Below are 21,812 nucleotides of genomic sequence, written 5' to 3'. Positions count from 1 at the left end.
AAAATGGCTTCAGACTGACGTGAAGCTGGGTAAAACCCATCTGCTGCCCTCTGCTCCTTAGCCACCAATAAATGGATTAAACCTCCTGCAAACACAGCTTGCTTAGATGTGTGTCTCCAAGGCAGTGGTGGCATTATGTCTTAAAGAAGGTCAGTCTGCTGGTTTTACACTCAACCAGCTGTTACCGTCTGATGCACAGTCCACCTGCTACTGTCCAGTCGACCTGTCACAAGTTTTTCTCAGTATGGGAGAGAAAGGAAATGTGCACGCTCATGAACAGTTGCTGAAGACTATATGTTTAAAAGGGAGCACTCATTAATATTTAGTTTTCAATATTTGACTGACATGTTCATTCCATCGTACCACATGTTATTATGAGTGTGAATAAGTAACCTTTCCAAGAAAATAAAATAGATTAAGACAGTTCAATCTATAATCCAACAAAACAAAACAAAAAAACATTCACCTGCACCCTGGTAACACTTCATGGAGACGCTGATTGTTTCTAAACTAGTAATAAGCACATAGTTTGGATCCATAGAGGAATTATTGGTTTTCCAATAATGAGTTGTCCTTTTAAATCAATAAACTTGCATTAACAAACACAAATGATGATAGATGTTTGTAAATTTATGTAAAAATTCCTTTAATGGAATAGTTTCCATCTACAAGTCATTTGCAATATTAACAATGTCTACAGTGTATTTCTGATCAATTTGATAATATTCATTTGAAATAATTTGAAAATCAGCTTTTAAAAAAGAACATTGTCATTTTAATGATTTCAAACTTTTACCTCATCACTTATAATGTTTTTTACTTCCAATTAAATGTAACATCGCTATATATTTAATATGCAAGTCACCAAATCATCCAAGATTTATCAGGATTTCTCTTAAAAACTGCTTTAAAAGATTGTTGCCAGGTTTTCCCTGGCAGTGTCTCAAATAAAAGAGGCTATCGTGCATAATTAACCAGTTAAGCTTTTTGTTGGGTGTTAAGGAGATGGTGAAATTTACAGACTGGAGGAGCTGTGACGCTGTTTGGAACTATATGACCAAAATCAGATAGCCGACTGTTTTAGCTGTCAGAGGGTCAAGGTTAGCGAAGTGCCTGTGAGAAACAGATGGTATGCTGAGATTAGACCTCATGGTTTGGCTGAATTTCCTCCATGACGCCTCACTGGAAAAACAAAACAAAACAAGCTTTACTTGTGATTTTTACTGATGTTCCCAAGTATAAAGCAAATGACAGAAAACATTTTGTCAGATTTACATGAAGATACATTAAAACTCCAAAGTGAGCTCTATGTTTTGGCTGTGTAGGTGTTCTGGTTAATTCCCTGTTGAAATCCAGTGATGTCTCTGAGGGAATTCCCACAGTGACAGCTCTGGACTTAGATTTAAAAAGAAGCCATTTGGCCACATGTGAGCCAAGTTGGAGTTAGGGCTTAGAGACAGATCAGTGTTGGGGGATATATAAAGCAGCTCAAACAAACACTCAGCACTGCTCTCATGTGATTACTCACTGAACGACTGGTTATGTCCAGAAATACAAGTTAGGAGAAGAACTTATTTACCTCAGGAAGAAGGAGGATCAACAATACACACAGGACAACTGTTCTGCATCTGCTGCTCATTTCCTTTGTTTCTGTTCTCATCTGCTCTGCATCAGCAAGCAATGGTCCTGGAGGCGAACGAGTGTGACTTTGTCTTTGAGCCTCAAATCACTGTGAGTACAACAGAGCTTCACCTTTAGGCTACATTCACTGTTACATGTATTAGTTTTATCAGCTGCAATGAAAGTTTTGCATGGCTACAAAGCTGTGCACTGTATTTACGGTAACATGTGTTTTTGGTTTAGGAGGAGCATGTAGAGACGCAGTATGGAAATATGCACTGCATCATGACAGGCACTCGAAAGGCGAACCGTCCTGTCATTCTGACCTTTCATGACATTGGACTAAACCGTAAGTCTCACCTCTTACCTAGACAATCATTGTCTGAACACTGATATGACATATGAAACCTTACCAAAGAAGCAGAATTTTAAAAACTAATTCCATTGGTAAACACATTTATATCCAAGCTATGTGTACTGTCACAGGTAATGATGCATTGTTACGATACCTTAATATGTAGTATCTCAGCTAACTTGTACGTCTTACAGTAATTGTAATTCAATATTGTAAATCTCGTAAGGACCTTCTATTCTTGTTGTTTTCTTACTTTCTTATACTCTGTTAAACTCATGTTTCATTAATTCAGTTAATTTTGAACCACATTTTTGTAACTCCAGAGACAGTTGCATGGTATTAATTCAGGGATTTTGTTATCTTCTTATAGACAAGTCTTGTTTCGAGACTCTGTTTAACCACATGGACATGCAGGAAATCACACGACAGCTCCCAGTTTGTCATGTTGAGGCACCAGGACAACATGTTGGAGCCAAGACTCTGCCTAATGCGTCCGTAGATTTTACTATTAACACTATTTAAAATATCACGACTCAGTATGTGTCTATTGTTATATGTACACTGATGGTTACATTGACTTTTGACCTCTCAGGTATACCTACCCTTCTATGGACCAGTTATCTGAGGCACTGCCTGCTGTCCTCTCACACTTTGGGTAAGAAACTCTTGAGGTCTCTCAGTTAATATAATACTTTTGATTGGACTGTGCTTTAACCATCCACCATTCACTGATCAGCTTTTTGACTATGTGCTTTTCAGGATCCATAGTGTGATTGGACTGGGAGTTGGAGCAGGAGCCTACATCCTGGCAAGATTTGCTGTGAGCTCAGATCTTGTTTGTTTGAGTTTACGTTTTTGTTTTTGTTTTTTTGGTTGCAGCTCTCACAGTGTATATATGTAATTATAATCCAGGGTGGGATCTTCTAGTCCAACAGTAACACAATGATGTTACTATGAACACAAAATAAGATAACTGCCAAAAATCATGTCCTTGTGTGTGTGTGTGTGTGTGTGTGTGTGTGTGTGTGTGTGTGTGTGTGTGTGTGCGCACGCGCAGCTGAATCACCCTGACCTGGTGGATGGATTAGTTCTGATCAACATCAACCCCAATTCTGAGGGATTAATGCATACTGTCGCAAACAAGGTAAACAAGGTTGTCTAAACATGTTGTAGGTAGACAACATGTGTTATGTTTGTGCTGATCCATCACTTTATACACTGAACAAGATCAATATGTGTATATATACAGTATATATGGCTGATATACGTATAGCTGCATGTACTTATTGATAATACACTGACTGTATTTGTAAAGTATATCTTTTCCATAAAAAAGAAATGGCAGCGTTGATGTTAAACCACCCTAGGTTTAGGCTAGTAGCCTATGTGATTAAAGCTGTATATAATAGTGTCTATGTTTTGTGTGTATTATAGATCACTGAATGGACCCACACTCTTCCAGATCAAGTCATCGCTCACTTGTTTGGAAAAGTAATTTCACATGCCTTTTTGGCAATGACCACTATAACCAATGATGCACCTTAATAAAAATTTAAATATATATTTACATTTAGGTAAAGGGAATCTCACAGGTGCCTAATTTACTGTCTTTTAAACTGATGTTTTGCAGCATGAGATTCAAACAAACCATGACCTCATAGCTACCTATCGTCACCACATCTCAGTGACAATGAACCAGTCCAATGTGAGTCAGTTCTTCCGCTCGTACAACAACCGCAACACTCTGGAGGTGGAACGACCTGTTCCTGGAGGAAACATCAATGTCAGGACACTCAAGTTAGTCTAACAATAGACCTTAAAGCACTGACTTCATCCAGTAGTCCTATTATTTTAAATTATATTGTTGTTTTGGTTGGACTGTAATATAAAGTTCAATTCAACTTTGCACAATATTCCCCCAAACCCAAAGTCTGTTTCTTTTACCTGCTCATCATTCAAGTGCACTTTGTCAGTCTGTTTCTGTGTACCTCTTGGTTTGTAGGTGTGCCACTCTGCTGGTTGTGGGAGATAATTCTCCAGCTGTAGAGGTTGTGGTTGACTGCAATGCTAAACTCAACCCCACCAACACTACACTGCTCAAGGTAGCTGGACGAACCAAACATCATAAAGAATGCAAAACTTGTGTATCCATATTATTGCTTATAATGTAACATAGGTGCCAAATTGTAGAGAAACTACTAAATATAGATACTGTGGTAAAACAGTTTCACTAACTTAACTGATTTAAGTTAAGTTAGTGGAATGACCTAACACCAGTAGAGGTTTGACCACAGCCTGACGCCTCGTCTGTTTTATGCTTTGCTCTTCTAGATGGCAGACTGTGGAGGACTTCCCCAGGTGGATCAGGTACGCTGACATACATATTTGGGTTAGGTATTCTGCTGTCTTTCACGTTCAGTGTTGGTTCAGTGTTTTCATTGTTTTCATCTTTCTCCCCACAGCCCGCGAAAGTGATTGAAGCGCTCAAATATTTTATCCAGGGCATGGGATACAGTAAGTTACTGTTAATTAGCCTTTTGTTTGTGTAGGTTTCACATACGTACACACAGTTCACCGGACAATTGTTGTGCTATACCAGTAAGAAAAATCACCAGTCATCCATGTAGTCATGTAAAATGAAAATTACATTACTATGAAGCATTTTACCATTGGGCTTTGCTGCAGAATAGTACAAGCCTGTCTCTCCTTTTCCCCCAGTGTCCAGTGCCAGCATGACCAGACTTCGCTCACGGACAACCTCAAGCTCCAGCTTCTTGTCCTTCGATGGTTCTAGGAGCCGCAGTCACACCAACGAGCTGCAGCATGGCCAAACACACTCAGACGAAAAGCGTGGGCGCACACGTCACAACACTGATGTCTCCATGGAGAGCATTTCCAACAGTAATGTGGACCAGATCATCTCAAAGTCCACTGAAGTGGCATGCTAAAGCGTGCTCCACCTTAATCCCTTTAAATCAAGTAATACCTCATTATATCAGGTCCCACCCTTGTTCAGTCATTCATGCCCTTTCATCTGCACTATGTCTAGTTAAAGTTCACAGGCCGGACAGCATGTGACTTCCAACCCTCTCCATCCTGTCTACACATATCCATTCACCCCTCTCAATTTCTTCCTACACCCTCCTCAGCCTCGTCCTCTGTGTATCTTGGCCTGTACTGTATAATCTACTTTCCCATCCTACTATGTTATGCATTCTATGAAAATTCAGTCCTTAAGCTGTCACGTCTATGTAAAACTCCGACGTATTTATTTATAATGAGTATCATCAATCAAAATGTGAAGATGCAGTATTACCTAGTATGAAAACTGGATGTTCATAACTGTAGGAATGTTTGTTACATTTATATGCAGCTGTGCATTATTAATTATTAATTGCAGTTTGTTATGTTACATTTATACATTTTAGTTCTCAGGTGTTTAAAATTGGGCTTGCTTTGTGAGTTTTCTGTTAAACAAACCTGTATCTTTGCTGTAAAAGCATTTTACATTGAGTTCAATCATTAAAACTTGTAAGTATGTCTTGTGTTATATTTGATTAAACATTTTACTACAAAAAAATCAGCTACTTCTTATTTATTCTAACTGTACAGATAGATAGATAGATAGATAGATAGATAGATAGATAGATCGATAGATAGATAGATAGATAGATAGATAGATAGATAGATAGATAGATAGATAGATGTTATTTTCGTCCACTAGATGGAGCTCTGTAACTTCTCTAACTTTATCTGTTCTCTGGACATCATCAGTAGTTGTGCACCACTCTTGTGTCCATAACACTTACATAGTATTCATTCATTCATAATTCAATCAATTAATTCGTTTCTTTGTTTATTTACTAAATCGGATCCAGTTTAAGCTATTATATTGTATTTTTATTGATTTAAACACAAACACATATTGTTCACTTTTAAGTAGTGGAAATATATTTGTAATGCACATCAGAAGTTCTACCGGCAGTGTACAGTGGGATTTACTGCACAGCATAGAGAGTAAGAGGTAATCTGTAACCTACAATTGGTTTAAAATGTTTTTACCCTCCTTTGTCATATTTGCCCCAACAGCCACCAAGCTGATTGACTGCTACATGCATAAACATGGGCTGTACTGGTGGCCCAGCAGATACCATGACGTCATGAGTTTTAATTTACCAAAGTGTCTCACTCCCTCACATCGTATTTTGCTTCACTCTTCTGCGTGGATAAGAATAATCTTTGTATTGACTGTGTGTCTGTGTTGGTGTGTGCATGGTTATTGGCTGCAGGCATGAATTCGCTGCATATGTAGGTGGGACTGTGTGTGTAGGCCCATCAGTACATGAATTGTTTTAGGCAGTGATTGTTAGACAGAGAAGACACACAGATCTGAGGCAGCATAATGGCAGCCAGCATCAAAGTCACAATAATTTGGCTTGTGTGTGTGCGTGTGTGTGTGGTGTGTGTCTGTTGGGGGGGGGATGCATCTTTATTTCAAAGCCTCTTTTGTTTGGGTTACGTTATATTATGATGAATAATGCATGGCAGAAATCTCTAAAGATTTCATGAGACATTTGCTCTAGCTTCTTACATGTAAATGGTTTCCTATGTTTTTTCACTGAGCTTTGGTGCGTTTGGCTGCACTACATAAACTACCATTTTCACGGGTTTCTGAATTTTGTATGGTTGATTTGACAGCTGCTCTTCCAGTGATTGCAGGTCCAAATTTGTACTAAGAAGAGGAGGACAATTTCATTTAAGCTTCATCCGGTAAAGTGAAATACTGCCCCCCACACTCTCATTTAGCCACACCAAGGCAGCTTTAATAACTGCAACTCAGTTTACACATCCTTTTGTTCAGCTCCATCAATCATTATCATAGACAAACAATGTGATAGGTTGTCAATGGGCATAGCAGTTTTATTTTCACATCATCTGTTGTGAAATAACACTGCATGCAAACATACATACAGATCTCCTAGAAAGCCATATCACATATGTACTTTAGTAGATGTTTATAAGGCATTTGAGCTTACCATTAATTTTATGAAGGGTTGCGTGTTTAATTTGTTATATTTATGTCTGATATGCAATCTTACTGTATTTATTGTATAGTGCTTTATCCACATTTTCCTATGTTTTTCTCTGCCTTGCATGCAAACTAGTAATGAAGACCCATGTGGGCTTAAAGGCACCTTTTTGGTGTGTGGAATTTCAGGAATTCTACAATTTAATGTAAATTAATGCAAATTAATTTAGCTGCTAAAACATTTATCCCCTCAACACAATAAAAGTGTTATAAAAGTCCCCACATAGAGACTCAAAAATATCTACAGAGTGATGTAAAGTTTCCTCCAAGAGATGCCAATGCAAAGCAAGGACAAAGACACACAAAATGGTCACCAAGAGACCCAAAATGACAAGAAAGAGAGGCAAAACAAGACAACAGAACCACAACATAAGATAAAAAAATGACCACAACGAAACACAAAATGTCATATGAGACACTGCATGCAAACATACATACAGATCTCCTGTATGTATGTAAATTGTCCTCAGAGAGACACAAATGATGCAAAACAATCAACACAACAACAATAAGGCGACACCAGATGACATGGTTGCATGGTTTGTGATTATTTTGTGTCTGCAGGTGGTGTTGGGGGGGGGCTTTTTATATGTCTGTGCCCAGAGGCTTGTTGTGTCATAATCAATCCATGCTTGTCACTAATAAGAGGAGGAGGAGAATATATTAAGTGAGTTCAGTGAGTACAGGAGACATTTGTTGGTCATATTGTCAACATTACTGTCACAATGACTTCTGTTTATTATAGTTTGTTTTGTTGCACAGACCTGAAAACAATAACTCCCATTCCCCGTTGAAGCTCTGTATTTGGGGGGGGGACTGGGGATGGCATAGCATCAGCCTGCATGACACATGACTGGACCTGCAGCCAGATATTTGAGGGCGCTGTGACAGTGGTGGTGGTGGTGGTGGGGGTCTTTAAAGAAAACATTAGCGGAGCCCTGCAGGAGCAGCGGACGCGGAGTGAGAGCTGTGCGCGCTGCCAGCTGCAGCCATGTTGGAGAAGCTCCGGCTCCAGCAGCAGCAGCAGCGCTAACAGCTAGCGTCAGTGGACACCGACAGCCGGGCACGGCGCTGTTGTGGACAAAAAAAAAAAAAACAGACGACAGAGACTCCAAGCCGGCTCCGGGCAGCAGCGGATATATATGTGTACATTTCCAACATAGTGGCTTAGAGAAGCAGCTACTAGGTGCGGCCGGGCTCCGGGGCTACAGCGGGTGAGTATCGATCCGTCCCGGGGGCGGATTTGAGTGGGAATAGCCCGCTGTTAGCTGAGCTAGCTTAGCATTAAAGGGGGGGGTAACACACAGACAATGGGGTTAACGCCGATGCCATACACGGGGGAGGGGGGGGGGGTGTTTTTAGGAGCGGGTATGAGGCTTTATGTGGAGATATCATGGATTAAATGGTGTGAAACACGGGTCATTTTCACACCCTGGAGTCATTTGTATTCCTCACAGACAGGCTGTGGTGCAGTGGCCGAAACCACCCCTCTCCGCTTCTCCGGTCGGTGCAAAGGTCCAAGCCAGTGAGGCTTTCTGTCATGCACAGCGGCAGCACTGTTGCAAAACATCTGGGTTTTGTTCAGCACAGACTTACTGAGAGATTCATTGTTGCAAGCAGCTTTTTTTTTTTTTTTTTAGACAAAAGGGGGCAGTTCTTACTCGATCCGAGCGTCTTAAGTGTTTTTTTTTTTTTTTGGGGGGGGGGGGTTGCCTGCTGCCTTGTCGACCACAATGCTGCACACTTACCGCTGTGGTGGAGCCGATTGAAAGATGTGCATCTTAAATCAGGCCTGTCTTTAAGAGCATCAGTTATTCTTTTAGCATGCACGGTGGGATTCAACGTGTGTTTAAGGTGTGATGCTAAAATGGACTGAACACCAGGTAACACCCAGCTGCTCTGTGGGTGTGATTTGTCAGGTTGGGGTTTGGGGCATGTTGGTGTCACTGCTAACCCGTCACGTCTCCTACAGATTTCTCTTTTCCTGTCTTTTCCACTCTTGTTTCCTGCTTTTATGTGACTGCGGTGCCTTGCTGACATCCCTATAACCGTACCCTGTCAGCCAGACTGGAGGATCAAGACCCCGAAGTGCACCCTCAAATGTCACAATTTTGCACATAAATATTTAATAATGAATTACAACAAGCTCACAACATATTTCAGTCTTTGAGGCTTGAATGCAAACCCGCTCTCCATCAAATAAACTCAAAATGGGATGCAGTTTGAGAGCATCTGCCTCCAGCTATTCCTATAAAAGGCTCCAATATATATTTTTGCAAGTTATCATAAAATGTAACTTTTGCTTTAATGAAATCATTTTGAATGGATGGACACAACTGTTCCTCTTTTTTTTTGCTGCTATTACTTCCACTAATCCAAAGAGGCAGGGATGGGAAAGCAACACTGAGGATGTTGGATCAATCTTCACCGCTTGTCTGTTGTCAGTCAAGAATGGATAAGATGAGAGACAGAGTAGTGAATAAGAGGAGAAGCACATGGAGAAGTAGTAGGAAGGCAGCTATACACAAGAGCTTAGGAGAAGGGAGCATCAGTGTGGAAATGAAGCTCAGCCTTCCAGGTGTGTCAGTTCGAAACAATCAGTGGGCGGGTGGTTTCCCTCTCCTATAAGTGACAGCATACAGTATAACTAGGAAGTGAAAGACAGAAGAGGCACATACGGGCAGCTGTTGTTTCACAGGGGTTCGGTCCTCTGCGTACCGACTGCCAACATGCAGTTCTGGGATTTCCTGGGCTGCAGCAATGGAGGTATGTACGTGTGTACTCATACTGATGGCTCAGTGAGTGCGTTTGGCTGTGACTGGACTGGTGTATGGGAGCTCTGTGCTACACAGGTAGAGAGGGGTCTGGCAGAGTGAGGGCTGGAAAGGAATTTGTGCTGCTCACCGCTGTGCAAGCAGTTGCATGTGAAAACCTCACACACAGGTAGAGTGTGGAGTACAAAGAAAGACACAGGAGGCTCTGATACAGTGTACTCTGCTTTCCTTTGATAAACCTGGTGGGTTGCATCTGACAACAAATTTGGCAAACGAAGAGTTTATTTGTATCTGTTGCTCTTGATGTTTTTGGCTTTTCCTCCACATAACAACAAATATGCGTTATATAGTATTTTTGATAGTTTACCTGACATTTTGGGTTTCTGTTTTTTTTAAGACAGATATACAATTTAAAATTCCCACAAACACTGAACACAATAGTTACCGCGACGACTGCATATTCCTTTCGCTATAGTTCTTGTTGTCATCGCTAATCTCGCTGCCACTGTGAGTATGGTTCACACTTTGAACATACTTTCATCTGTAACAGCGGAAAACACAATTCATAGTTGGCTGTTTGACTGTAGGTAAGTCAAACATTTACCCATTTAATTTATTACCCTCACAGTGACGTTTCATGTTTCTTTTTGCCTTGACTAGACATATTCACATGTGTCTTGTATGTGTAAACCTTTATTTACGCAGACAAAACGGGTCCAAATATTTAATTTGACTCTGATCTTGTTTACTGCACGAGGAAACTGCATGGAATCTGATCTTCTAGACTTTTTTTAAGTGATCATGTCTGGTCAGACCTGTCTGAGCCAAACATCAGGCAGTACACTGTACATGAGAATGAGTAAAAGTGTGAGTTGATGCTTTGGTGTGAAGTGTCTTTGAGTATTTTTTCTTATTGTGAGTGTTTTGGTTAGTTTGTATTTGTGTGTTTATTATAAATAACAGAAAAAAATAGTTAAACCTCAGATTTCTGTTTATGTGTAGATGCAGCTAAACAACTACAGGCCACAGCAATCAAAAGTCTCTTTACTTGTCCACAAGACTTCACGTGGGTGTGCTGGGGATATGCAGTTTAAATACCTGCTAATTTATACTGTAGTTATACTGTAGTGGGAGAGTAATGTTGAAAAGAAACAAGTGATCAGTCTGTGTTATATACACTCTAGCTTTAGTTTGCTTATTAACAAACTCACTCGGTGCCAGTTTGCAAGTTGAATGCAGATGGTCTTCAGACCTATGGAAATGAGCACATGTGTCTGAAGTAGTAGTATATAAAAACACACACACCCTCTTAATCTACAAAGGGTGTAAAACTCTGCCTTATGTTCTTAGCAAAGTTGTGATGTCTCATGTGTTGCTTCAATTGTGGTTACTTTATTGCTGTATTAAATTCCAGGACAGTTGTATGTCCAACACCCATCCTGTGCCCTGGGCCATGTTTTCTGGTGTTGCACTAACAGCAATAGCTGATGGGTTGTGTGATATTAGTTTCAAATAGAAACAAAACCTTGTTGGTTAAAGATATATAGTTTGAAGTTGCATAACAGAGATGTGCCTTTTCACTGATTATTTAACCCATAAAAATGTACTGGATAAAGTTACAAATAATAGAAAACGTAGATGCTCGATTGTGAACCTATTTAAACCTGTTCATTCCCCAGTTCAAAGCATGGAGAACATGTATTGTGGTAATACAGCAACAGAGTGTGTGCTGTTTGTCTATTTGCATCCATAGCCCAGTGTTTTGTTAATCTTGCTCTATGTGTCCAGCACTCACTACCAGGTACCGTGATTGCGAAATTACTTGTGTTACAGCTAATGAAAATGTGGCTTTGCTATTTAAATTTACCTAAAGTAAATATATGTAATGTGCTTCTAGATTTGGGTTAGGGTTCAACTAACTAACTAACATTCCCCTATATCATTTTCAGCGTCATAATCGTTATCATAATCGTATCTTTACAGAAAGCTGTGTGGTAAATTTGTGGTGATTATCACTTTTCTCCAGACCTAAACATCTTGTTTGATAATGCTTTTCTACAGCTTGAATTTTACTCAGTATTTTCTGCAGAAATGCATCTAAAAAGCATCACAGCAGCAGCCAAAGTAAAAAACCTTGAAGTCAAATATATATTTACATAATGGTTAAACATGAGTAGTTTCCACTTACAGAAAGGGGCTCTTTGAGGTTGTTGGTACAAAATCAAGTGAGCTTCAAGTGTTTTCAAAGTAGACACATACATAGATATATAAACCCCAAGCTGGAAAGCTCTGGCTCTGCGATGTTATGTCACAGTTGTTTTAATGTTTTCTCTTTTCATGTCATGAAATGTTTTTTTATTACCACACATTACAAGTAAACATACTGAGAAATTCATATAATTTATATATTAAATATATAACAGCAATATATATATATATAATGTATCGCACAATATTATAAATAGTGGTAGTTATTGAAGTTTCTGTGGGATCCCAGAGATGCTGTGGATTAGTTGATGCATCTGTGAATATCTAAATCTTAACTTTGGTGCAGTGCACTACACACTAAGGAGGAGCTGTAAAATAGTTTGAAAATAAAAAGGCTTGTTTATGTAAAAAATTAAACTATAAATCTGTTAGTTCAGAGATAGATCTCAGAGGGCTTGCTACAGAGCTGGCGCCCAGTTTAACAAATTGAGTGTGCAGCTGCATTTGATTATGTTTACACAAGCAAAGGAACATATATCAGCTGTATCTGGCTTATGAAGGTTATTAACACAGGTGTCTCAACAGACAACATGAAAATGTTTTAGTTTTAGTTTTAGGGTCGTCATCACATGTAATAGCTTCTTCTGCTGAACTACACCAATGAGAAACAGAAAGGTGGTATAAAACCATTCTCCACTGTAACGCCTTATCTCTGCAGTAGTCCCAGTACTACAATAATGGTTTAATAGCTGCTACTTGCAGTGACAGCTACCTCATTAAAGCTGTCGCTGCTACTGGTGACTTCATTCCACTCTCTGATGTTGCACCCACTCCTGCACCACTCTCTTCAGTTGTAGTCAGTTCTGACAGGCTGATCAGTGCATAGGAGCTGCAGAAAGCCTGTTGTTGTTTCCTTGATGAGAATGAAGTTGTGCAATGCCCTGTACATGGTGTCAACTGTAGTGTAGCCTCTGTGGTTTACAGCCAGAGGCAATAGTTTTCTACTCTGAGTGGGAGAGAGAATGGAGAAAAAACTGAAAGCGGGAGGGTGAAAATATGATAGAGTAGGAGGGAGAAGCTCTGAAGACTGTTTATGCAAGTGAAAATGTTTTAAGCAGTTGCAGTGACAGATGTTTCAGTACTGTTTTTACTAACTGGTTCTTTTTAAGGGTCATTATTTGTGGATTTGAAAAACTAAAAATGTATTTGAAGCTAGAATCTCGGGTTACATTGAGAAAATATCTCTGCCTAGAGGTTTGTTTGAAACCAGAATTGGCAACAAAATTAATGTGTTGATGTGCGTTTGTCTATATAGAAAATCTAATGAATGAATGTGTGTGTGTGTGTCAAGTTTAGTCGTGCTTTAGCATTTGTAGTAACATTTTTACCAAAGAGATACATTTGAGTACGTGCCTAAGCCTTCTTTACCGAAGCATGTACTATCATCTTAAATGTTACATTTACTGTATGACAGATGAGGGAGAAAGAGAATAGTGCCGGGATTTCTGTTGTGTTGCCTTTGTTTATGACATCCTACTTGTAGCCAACATTTTGGGCACAGCTATGCCAGGATAAAAATTGGATTATTGTGATTAAAGGAAATTATGTGAAGGGCAGGACACACACTAAACAGCAGTGAATCAGTGTTTGAGAAAAAATAAAAACCAGAATGTTACATCTCAAAACAAAAAAAAGTTATATAGTTATAGTAAAATAAGTAAACTTGCAGAACAGTATTAATTTAATTAAATTAACTTATTCTATTGAGCCACACTTCATAAAAACACTCAAACACACATTTCTCCATTTCAGGAAATTGTACAAATACTTGCAAACTCTTCAGTTCACTATACCTGATTCACAAAAAGGTGTAATGAAGAATTGGGAAATAGCGCCAGCTTTAATAAAAAAATAAAATAAAATAAAGAAATAGCACAGTAATTTCACAATATATCACAAAATGCATTGTAGTTGCAGGTTGTGTGGAATTTGGACACTGTCTTTTTATTATCAGACAAAGACTTGGCATCTTTATTAGCACTACTGTCCTGCTTTGTGTCTGTTGCTTAGTAACAGATGTCAGCATAGCTTTAACGTATTTCATCATATTGTTCATTTCGGTGTCATTCTCATTTGTGTGTAGTAGAGAGTGAGTGAAAAGGTAGTACAGAAGAGCGGTGAGTAGAAGGTGGCTGAGGTTATGAGACAGATGTGAGAGATGAATGAGGCCACTGGGTGAAATTATTACAGCATGACACAGCAGATATATTCTGCCAAGTCATGATTCTCACCTCACTTCAGCTCCATGACATGCAGATATTAAATCCTGACATCTTGATTCATTAGAGCTGCTGTGCAGACACTGGTTGGCTGAGTGTAAACCAGTGAATGTGCTAAGTGTGGAAATTGACTCCTTTCATTCAAATAGGCAAATAATTGGAATGAGCTTGACCCTCCAGGTGATGCAAGTTAGTTATGATGTGACTCTCAGTTGTAATGCTAAAATAATTAGTCATTTATTGAACAGAAACAGAACTGATGATCATTTCAATAATAGCCAATGACTTTGTCCTTTTTGTTAGCTTTGGCACACTATTTGTAACTTACTCCTGCCTTCTACTTCTAAACTTTTGGCTCCTTCTATCTATTTGTTTTCTTATTACCTTATCATTTCCACATTTCCTTGTCTTTCTGTGTTGTGAAGGGATTACAGTAGTTCATGAGAACTCATAGAGACATACTGTAATAATACATAGGTAAATAGATAGAAATCCCTGTCTATAAAGTGCTAGATACTTAATACAAGTATATGTGTGATATGTAGAAATTATATGATGTGCTGAATGCACCGAGGTTTTAGTCCTATTTGGCTTAATTAACAACAAAAGCATCACTTCATTCATGTTCTGATGTAAAGTGTTATATATAGAAATGTCTTGAAGTAAGAGCTCACTTTTTTTTTTCTCTTTTTCCCCTCATCTTTCTAGATATTTCCAGAATATCGTACTATGCTGGTGAGTACAATTTTTCCACTTTGGTATATAAGTATTGTTGACCTCTCGATTTATGGTAGAAAATGCCTTTTTTAAAGTTTTATTAAAATGTAAAGAGTTCCACCACTAGATGTCAGCTGGTGTGTAATTATAGATTGTCTATGTGGTGTGAATTCACATTCATGCACGGTTTTTATATGAATAAAATAATGTCAAGCACCTCAACATAAGTATCAGTTAGATTTTTCATGGTCATTAGGAGAGGTTGGCCCTTATTTTTTTTTTTTTTTCACAAGACACAAGAGGGCTGGTGTTTCTGTGTTATGGTACGTATGGAGGCAGAGCTGAATAATTTCAGAGGTATAGATGAGACATTTATGGCCCTTAGCTCTAGTCTGTTGCTAGGTAACGGTTGATCCTATGCCTTCGAACGGGATGTTGTATATTTGGAGCTGAGAACTTGTCATTCCTGAGAAGGACTGAAACATAATTTACATTCCTTAACCTTAACTTTGGCAACTTTCCCCTGGGAAAGTCGAGAAGATGCTCTCTTACTTTGCTATCATGGCACCATTGTACAGAGTGGCAGTGTATTGCTCCTGCTGATAAGGATCAGATGTTCATTTTTAGTGAAGAGCATACTGAGCTAACATTCAGCCTCTGTTACTGTCAGCCCCAGATTTATGTCATTCAACAATTTTAAATGGTGATGAGGCTCACAAAAAGCAAAAGTCTAATTATTTTGTTTTCAAAATGTTGGTCCTTTTATATTGCTCTAAAGACTGATGCCTGCATTGAATTAACCATTAATGTTTTGAAGCTGAGCCCAATTTATGGCACAAGCATTTAATTAATCATTGTTAATTGTGTTGATATTGTGCATCCTGGTAATTAAATGTGTTTATTCCTAAAACAGCAGCATCAGTTCATTTAGTAAATGCCCGAAGCAACATGTTGATGTTGAAGTGACAAAGCCATTTGTGGCTGCGATAATTGTGATGGGAGCGAAGGAGGAAGTCAGGTGACATTATTATATAGCAAAAACATCCACGTTGGGAGGAGGTAAGGATGGATGGATAGATGGGTTTGACTTCAACAGCAGAGAGTGTTGTGTGTTCATTGTTAATAGTCAGTGTTGGTTTATGACCATGACCATGATTGTTCCCCAACCTTAGCCACATGGTTATTATTGTAAACACAATGATAAAGGCCTGGCAAACTTAAATTATCTAACTACTTTTTTTGAACCTAAACCATAATCTTTTCCTAACCTGACAAAGTTGGTTTTGTGCCTAAATCTAACCAAAGCGTTAGCTTAACCAAAGAGTTGTCATATCGTAAGATGGATTCACTTTTCATCTCTGATTCGTTATAGTTTTGAAAGACACAGGTGTTTAATTTGGACAGTTTATTGTCTAAACTATTTATATACACAGTCTACATCAATTTGTATCACAAAATCATTGCAATATGATTGTTGTCAGTGCAGCTGGATGCTCAGCTATAAAGTGTTAACGATAATCTTGTGCTCTGGTACATCAGTGGTGTTGAATGTCATAGTGCTTTATTGACAATGAAAAGCTGGCATGCTGCAGGGGCAGGTGAAATGTGGAGAGGAGGAGGAGAGGGAGCAGAGTGAGGACAGAGGGCAGTAGAGACCTGCTGTGGCATGTGGAGGGAGACAGGCAGATGAAGCTGGAGGAGGAATGAAAAGGAATAAACAGGAGTGAAATAACAAGTGCTGTAAGGGATCAAAGACTGAAATATGAAAGATGTTTTCAGCGGCCAAGCTCTGAGCCTGGTAAAACCTTTTGTGCAAGTATGTTAATGAGGTTTGTGTGTTGGAGTGCCTTTTATTAAAGTTTAGATTAATTGGGTTGTCCCATTAGCTTATCTGATGTACTGTCCGATCAGCTTTCTCAGTTTCCCCTGCAATTCTCAATTATAATTCTATCCCTCTGTCTTCCTCCATATCTCTCCCTCCTTCCGTGCCCTACACGCTCACACACAAACATCCCCCTCCCTCCCTCTCTCTGCCTGTTAGTGAGTGGAGCAGCTTTTTCGCAGCATGGTCACAGCAGCCTATACTGAAAACACAGCGGAGGAGAAACACTTGGCTTATGCATGCACACACTCACTTGATTTCACACACTCCTACCTTTGCTGGTTCGATTTCATACATTTTCACTTTTCCTGACACTCGCACACAAACATTCACTTGATTTCCCACACACTGTCGCCTACCTGCTTAACCGCATGCACACGCACTCTCGTATACGCTTCCACACATACGCATGCTATACTGTCTTTGTTGCACTCATTTCAACTGTGCAGGGATTGAGTTGGAATCGTGTTTTTCATCGGCTTCTATAGAAGAAAGCCTTCAGAAACTGGACTGAATGACACACAGCTGACTGACTTCAAGATGGATTTACTGCATCTTATTTCTCTTGTCTAATATGCTCCTGGAGCAGCTTTTCTCTTCATTTTACCATCCTGCCTGGCTTCACATCACAGCCTTTTCTCATTCCTGCTTGTTTTTTTCTCCACCTTGCCCTTCAAGTCTCTGTCACTTTATGTCTCTCTCTGACATCAGACACCTGCTTTGACCTGGCTAACTCCTGCAGCCTCCGAGCATTATGGGAAAGCTTTGGAGGATGTGAGGCTCAGCTTCCCCCTGGGGTTTCTCTGCTTTCTCTCTTCTCTCCTTTCTTTATTTCCTCTCTTTCCACCATCTAATTCACTTTTTTTTTGATCGTTCTGTTCTCATGTAGCTCGTCTAACATCTTACCCTGTCTCTTTTTCTCTCTCTCTATCCCTTGTTCCCTGTCTTTGCTTTCCTTTTCCCCTTCTGCGTCGGTCATTCTCATTTATCTCTCCCTCACTATGCTCCATTTCTGTACGCCCCTTTTTGCCCTACATTTTTGTCTCTTTCTTCACTAATGCCAGTTTCTCCTTCTTCCTTCACTCCTCTGTTTCGCCGCTCCTGTGGATATACGGAACAAAACTTCCACATTTTGAAAAATGGTGCTGTGATGTAATTATATGGAATCGTTCTTTCCCAGTGAAGGCTGTCAGTGCTTTTCTGTACCGTAGATGTTTGACATATAATGCTAAATCCTGTGACTTGAGACTTATGGCTGCAGGGAACCTGCCGTCTTCACATCAAGGACTTATTCGTTCGATCAGCAGTGTGACACAGAAGACCTGAATTTGATATTTTATGAGGATTTATTGCACCGTAGGTTGGCCTTCTGGGTAGAGAAGTCATACCCTAACCACAGAAACTAGGCTTGAGCATCTATTTTGAGAAGCTCACACCGTGCAAAAGAGTCCTTGAGTATTTGAATCCTCTGTATCTCTCAATCTCCTTGAAGTGAAGTAGTGAAGAAGAATTTGCCTTCCAGGGATCATTACATCACGTTGTACAATGGGAAAGGTATTTTGCTAGACTAAAGGTCATGACATATATTGGAGGAATTGATTACTAAGACTTGAAACCTGAGCCACTTCCTGATGTCATGATGAATATGATGTTTCAGCAAGATCTGGAGGAGTGAATTGCAGTCTTGTGATCGGTAGCTTGGATTCCTGCACCAGATACTGTTCTTGCAGTGTTTTGTGTGTCAGTTGTTTTAGTGTTACATTTTTTTTCTGGCAAAAGAAAGTCTGACCAAATCGAGATGGTTGATTTGGAGATTTTCTGCATGCTGGTGTTTTCTCTACCTCCTGTGGGGTAGGTTGCTGTGGCACCGCATTTTACAATACAAAGGATATTTAACATCCTCTGTTTCCCCATACTGGGGATTGTAATATTTACAACCTTGGCAGAGGTTAAAAGTTGCAGGATGGATATTATGACCCTGAAACCGACTGCCCACCTATCAGCATAGCAGGTCTGGATTTCTAACTTTTTTGGAGAAATCTCTGTTTGATTTTTTTCTGGGCTTATTCAAATTTACATACTCTGGAGATTTCAGAGTAGCAATAAGCCTGGTTAGGAGTCAGCCTTTCTGTTCTTGGCTCTATGCTAATTTTGGGGCATAGAAGTTCTGTCTGGACTCTGTGGCCGGACCTTGAACCGTCCCTTCAACAGAACAAATGGAGAACAGCGGCTGCATTCCTCTCTGCTGGAGCAAGGGGGCCTGCATCTACGCACAGCACCCCCTCCCAAGTATGTACTAAACAGTATGTTGATACAAATGTGAACCTTGCACAGTGAATGCAAACTACAAAGCTAGAAACACGTAGAAAGATATGATGCTGTATTTACATTTATTGTTCACAACTAATTAAGATTTTAGCATAGACTATAAAATGAAAACAAGCTCTAAATACAATGTATTTAGACATTTCTTCTGAGCATTTACAGGGAATGATGCAGTTTAATGATTTGCTATGCTTGTGTCCCACTCTGCTTGGAAACATCTTGTTATACTGCTACACTACTTTGCCAGTTGGTCAGATTTAGTTGAACTATATTTTCTGCTTCATGAAGTCTGAATCAGACAGAGACATAAATCTAAATTATGCAATTTATCGCTCCTGGCTTTGGTAGAGCTTTCCATTGTAACATCATAATATGCTTCATAATCCCTTGTTTCTGTCTCCATTTCTTTCCATCTGTCACAGCTTATGAAAGACAGGGTGCAGTCACAACTTATAATGCTTATAACAGGCTATTATTTATTAGGAGAGAACAAAATAGGCACAGTCGAGTGCTGAATAATGACGAGAACAAAATATGATTTTATTATTATTGTTTTTTATTTATTTAAACTGTCTAATGAATATGTAACCTGTGAGTCCATGACACCCTTCCTTTTCAGTAGGTGAACATGTGTGGAGGTGACATTTAGGCAAGGACTGAACAGTTATATGTATGTAAATATGAAACTGAACTCAGTCTCTCAATAATGGATGGATAATGAGCATCTTTGGCAGAAGACAGAACTGAGAGCAGTAGGATTGGGGAAGGGGAGAGCAGGGAAAATTGTTTGAGGATGAGAGAAAGATGAGAGGAAGGATTGAAGAGAGATGGTTCAATAGGACAGGAGGATCAAATGGAGATGTGAAGGCAGTGACTAAAAGGTGTGTGTGAGCATAGGAGATGAGCGACAGGAGGAGATTAAGAGAGGGAGAGACGAAAACAGTTGCAGATGAAGGGAGGATGGATGGAGGATGCAGGATTTGGCGACTTTACATGTGGGGAGTGGCTGAGAAAGATGCAGGCTTTAGAAAGAAAGGCATAAACTGAGGGATAAATGTGAGGAATAAGCAACTGAGGAGAAGAGAAAGGAATGGAAAAACTGAAGAGGCCTAGGCTCCCCGAGGATTGTGCTAACCCCAGTAACCTAGATACCAGTTAGACGAGGAGATAAACTGTCCTTCTGCTGCTGCTACGGGACAGAGCTCAACTCCGGCCTTCTGTGGTTTAACAGGCTGACTGTCAGTCAGTGGAGCCCCACTGAGAGCGAGGGGGTGGTGGGCCTGGCAGCCGCCCGCTCCCCCCTGGCTGCCTGCATGGCCTAGTTGATTTGATTCCTCTGCTTATGAGTGTATGAGGGCACGTATGGGGGGATTTAGTGCAGAAATGTTGCCTAGAAATTGGTGCAAAGAGAAATAGTTTCATTTGTCCTGTGCTGTGTAGTGACCTATTTTTAAACAGTAATTAACATACATTGAGCTCCATATATTTTAGTGCCCTAGATCTGATTTTGTAAGGTATACAGTCGGTTATCTACAGGTCAGCCTCCGTAACATACGATACAGTTTTTTTGGGCAATGTTTGTGCTAAACATATCAATAACTATTTAGGATATTTTTTAAACAAAACAATAAAACAGAGGTACATTTATTTTGAACTCTTGATTCTATTAAATTTTATAAGATATTATATTATCTTGGATCATGGATTCAACAACATACAGTTTGGTAGCTTTAACAATATGGAGCCAAATTAATATATGAACTCCAAAGTCTACTGATACATGCTACATAGAAACAAGGACTTTGACTACATTTCCTACTTAAGTGTGATATAACTGCTTTTGTACTCACAGCAAAAAAAGTAGCTGTATAAATGCCATTAAATGTAGGTATGCCTATTTCTCTAATAGAATTTTATGTAGGTGTATGTAGTAATTAGGTTAAGGTTATGTGTGTGCCACTATTGTGTTTTGTGTCATTGTATGGAGTGATGTGTTACAACATTTGAGTGCCTAATCTGATTATAGACTGAGTGAGCGAGCAGCAGCAGATGGCTGACTGTGGTTTGTGACTCTATAGTTGAAACTGACTCTGCAGTCAAAAAAATGTCCATAATACATTTTTAAATGTGTCCCTCAGTGATTACTAGCCGTTACTAAGCCAGAGCTGGTGTTGTTAAAACATTTGAAAAAAATATGTTTGGCAGCTGTATCACAACTTGTGCATATGCTTAACTCTCAAATGTACAGCATATTTTACAATCCAAAAACATACCTAATAAAAACACAAAATAAAAAAATATATTCTGATTTAATTACTCTGATAACAATTTAATACAAAGCCTGACATCTAGTTAGGATTGTATTGTGTTATTAAAATGTTATTAAATAGTTTATTGTACCTGCCAGTGTAGTACCACCAACAACAATACTGAAATGATTCATAGTTGAGACCTCCTTCCCTCTTTCATTCAGTGCTGATCTACAACAAACAGTGAAATGCAAACTGTAGTTTAGAGCACCTTGGTAAAATTGAAACATTCCCAGCAAATATACAGACCAAGC

The 21,812-nt window shown here is 39.4% G+C and overlaps 2 protein-coding genes across 8 annotated transcripts in view; both read left to right on the top strand.

The window, feature by feature from the left end:
• Positions 1–1,680: 1,680 nt before the first annotated feature.
• LOC113170211 (protein NDRG1-like) lies at positions 1,681–4,923 on the top strand. Its single transcript, XM_026372198.1, has 12 exons — positions 1,681–1,731; positions 1,864–1,969; positions 2,346–2,466; positions 2,568–2,630; positions 2,735–2,795; positions 3,033–3,119; positions 3,410–3,466; positions 3,606–3,772; positions 3,978–4,077; positions 4,307–4,342; positions 4,438–4,489; positions 4,694–4,923. The coding sequence occupies exons 1-12, from the start codon at positions 1,681–1,683 to the stop codon at positions 4,921–4,923; spliced, it is 1,131 nt and encodes a 376-aa protein (XP_026227983.1).
• Positions 4,924–8,111: 3,188 nt separating this feature from the next.
• The window catches only part of LOC113169487 (focal adhesion kinase 1-like), a 50,458-nt gene continuing 36,757 nt past the window's right edge, over positions 8,112–21,812 (top strand). For 6 of the 7 annotated variants that reach the window (XM_026370922.1, XM_026370913.1, XM_026370911.1 and 3 more), the window contains exons 1-2: positions 9,734–9,830; positions 15,034–15,060. In XM_026370922.1, coding sequence (XP_026226707.1) covers positions 9,794–9,830; positions 15,034–15,060 — 64 coding nt within the window. In that variant the 5' untranslated portion in view covers positions 9,734–9,793. Of the gene's footprint in view, positions 8,279–9,733; positions 9,831–15,033; positions 15,061–21,812 lie in introns of those variants that run through there. The other variant, XM_026370914.1, reaches the window with a different exon arrangement.

This window comes from Anabas testudineus, chromosome 16, assembly GCF_900324465.2.
Source record: "Anabas testudineus chromosome 16, fAnaTes1.2, whole genome shotgun sequence".
NCBI classification, from domain to species: domain Eukaryota; kingdom Metazoa; phylum Chordata; class Actinopteri; order Anabantiformes; family Anabantidae; genus Anabas; species Anabas testudineus.
This window is presented reverse-complemented; position numbering and strand designations above follow the sequence as displayed.

What these genes read in the sequence shown, in the direction of transcription:
- LOC113170211 (XM_026372198.1), top strand. Translation starts at nt 1,681, where the DNA reads ATGGTCCTGGAGGCGAACGAGTGTGACTTTGTCTTTGAGCCTCAAATC. An exon ending in ACATCCTGGCAAGATTTGCT is followed by an intron (nt 2,796 to 3,032) that starts GTGAGCTCAGAT and finishes GCGCACGCGCAG; the next exon opens with CTGAATCACCCTGACCTGGT. An exon ending in ATCAATGTCAGGACACTCAA is followed by an intron (nt 3,773 to 3,977) that starts GTTAGTCTAACA and finishes CTTGGTTTGTAG; the next exon opens with GTGTGCCACTCTGCTGGTTG.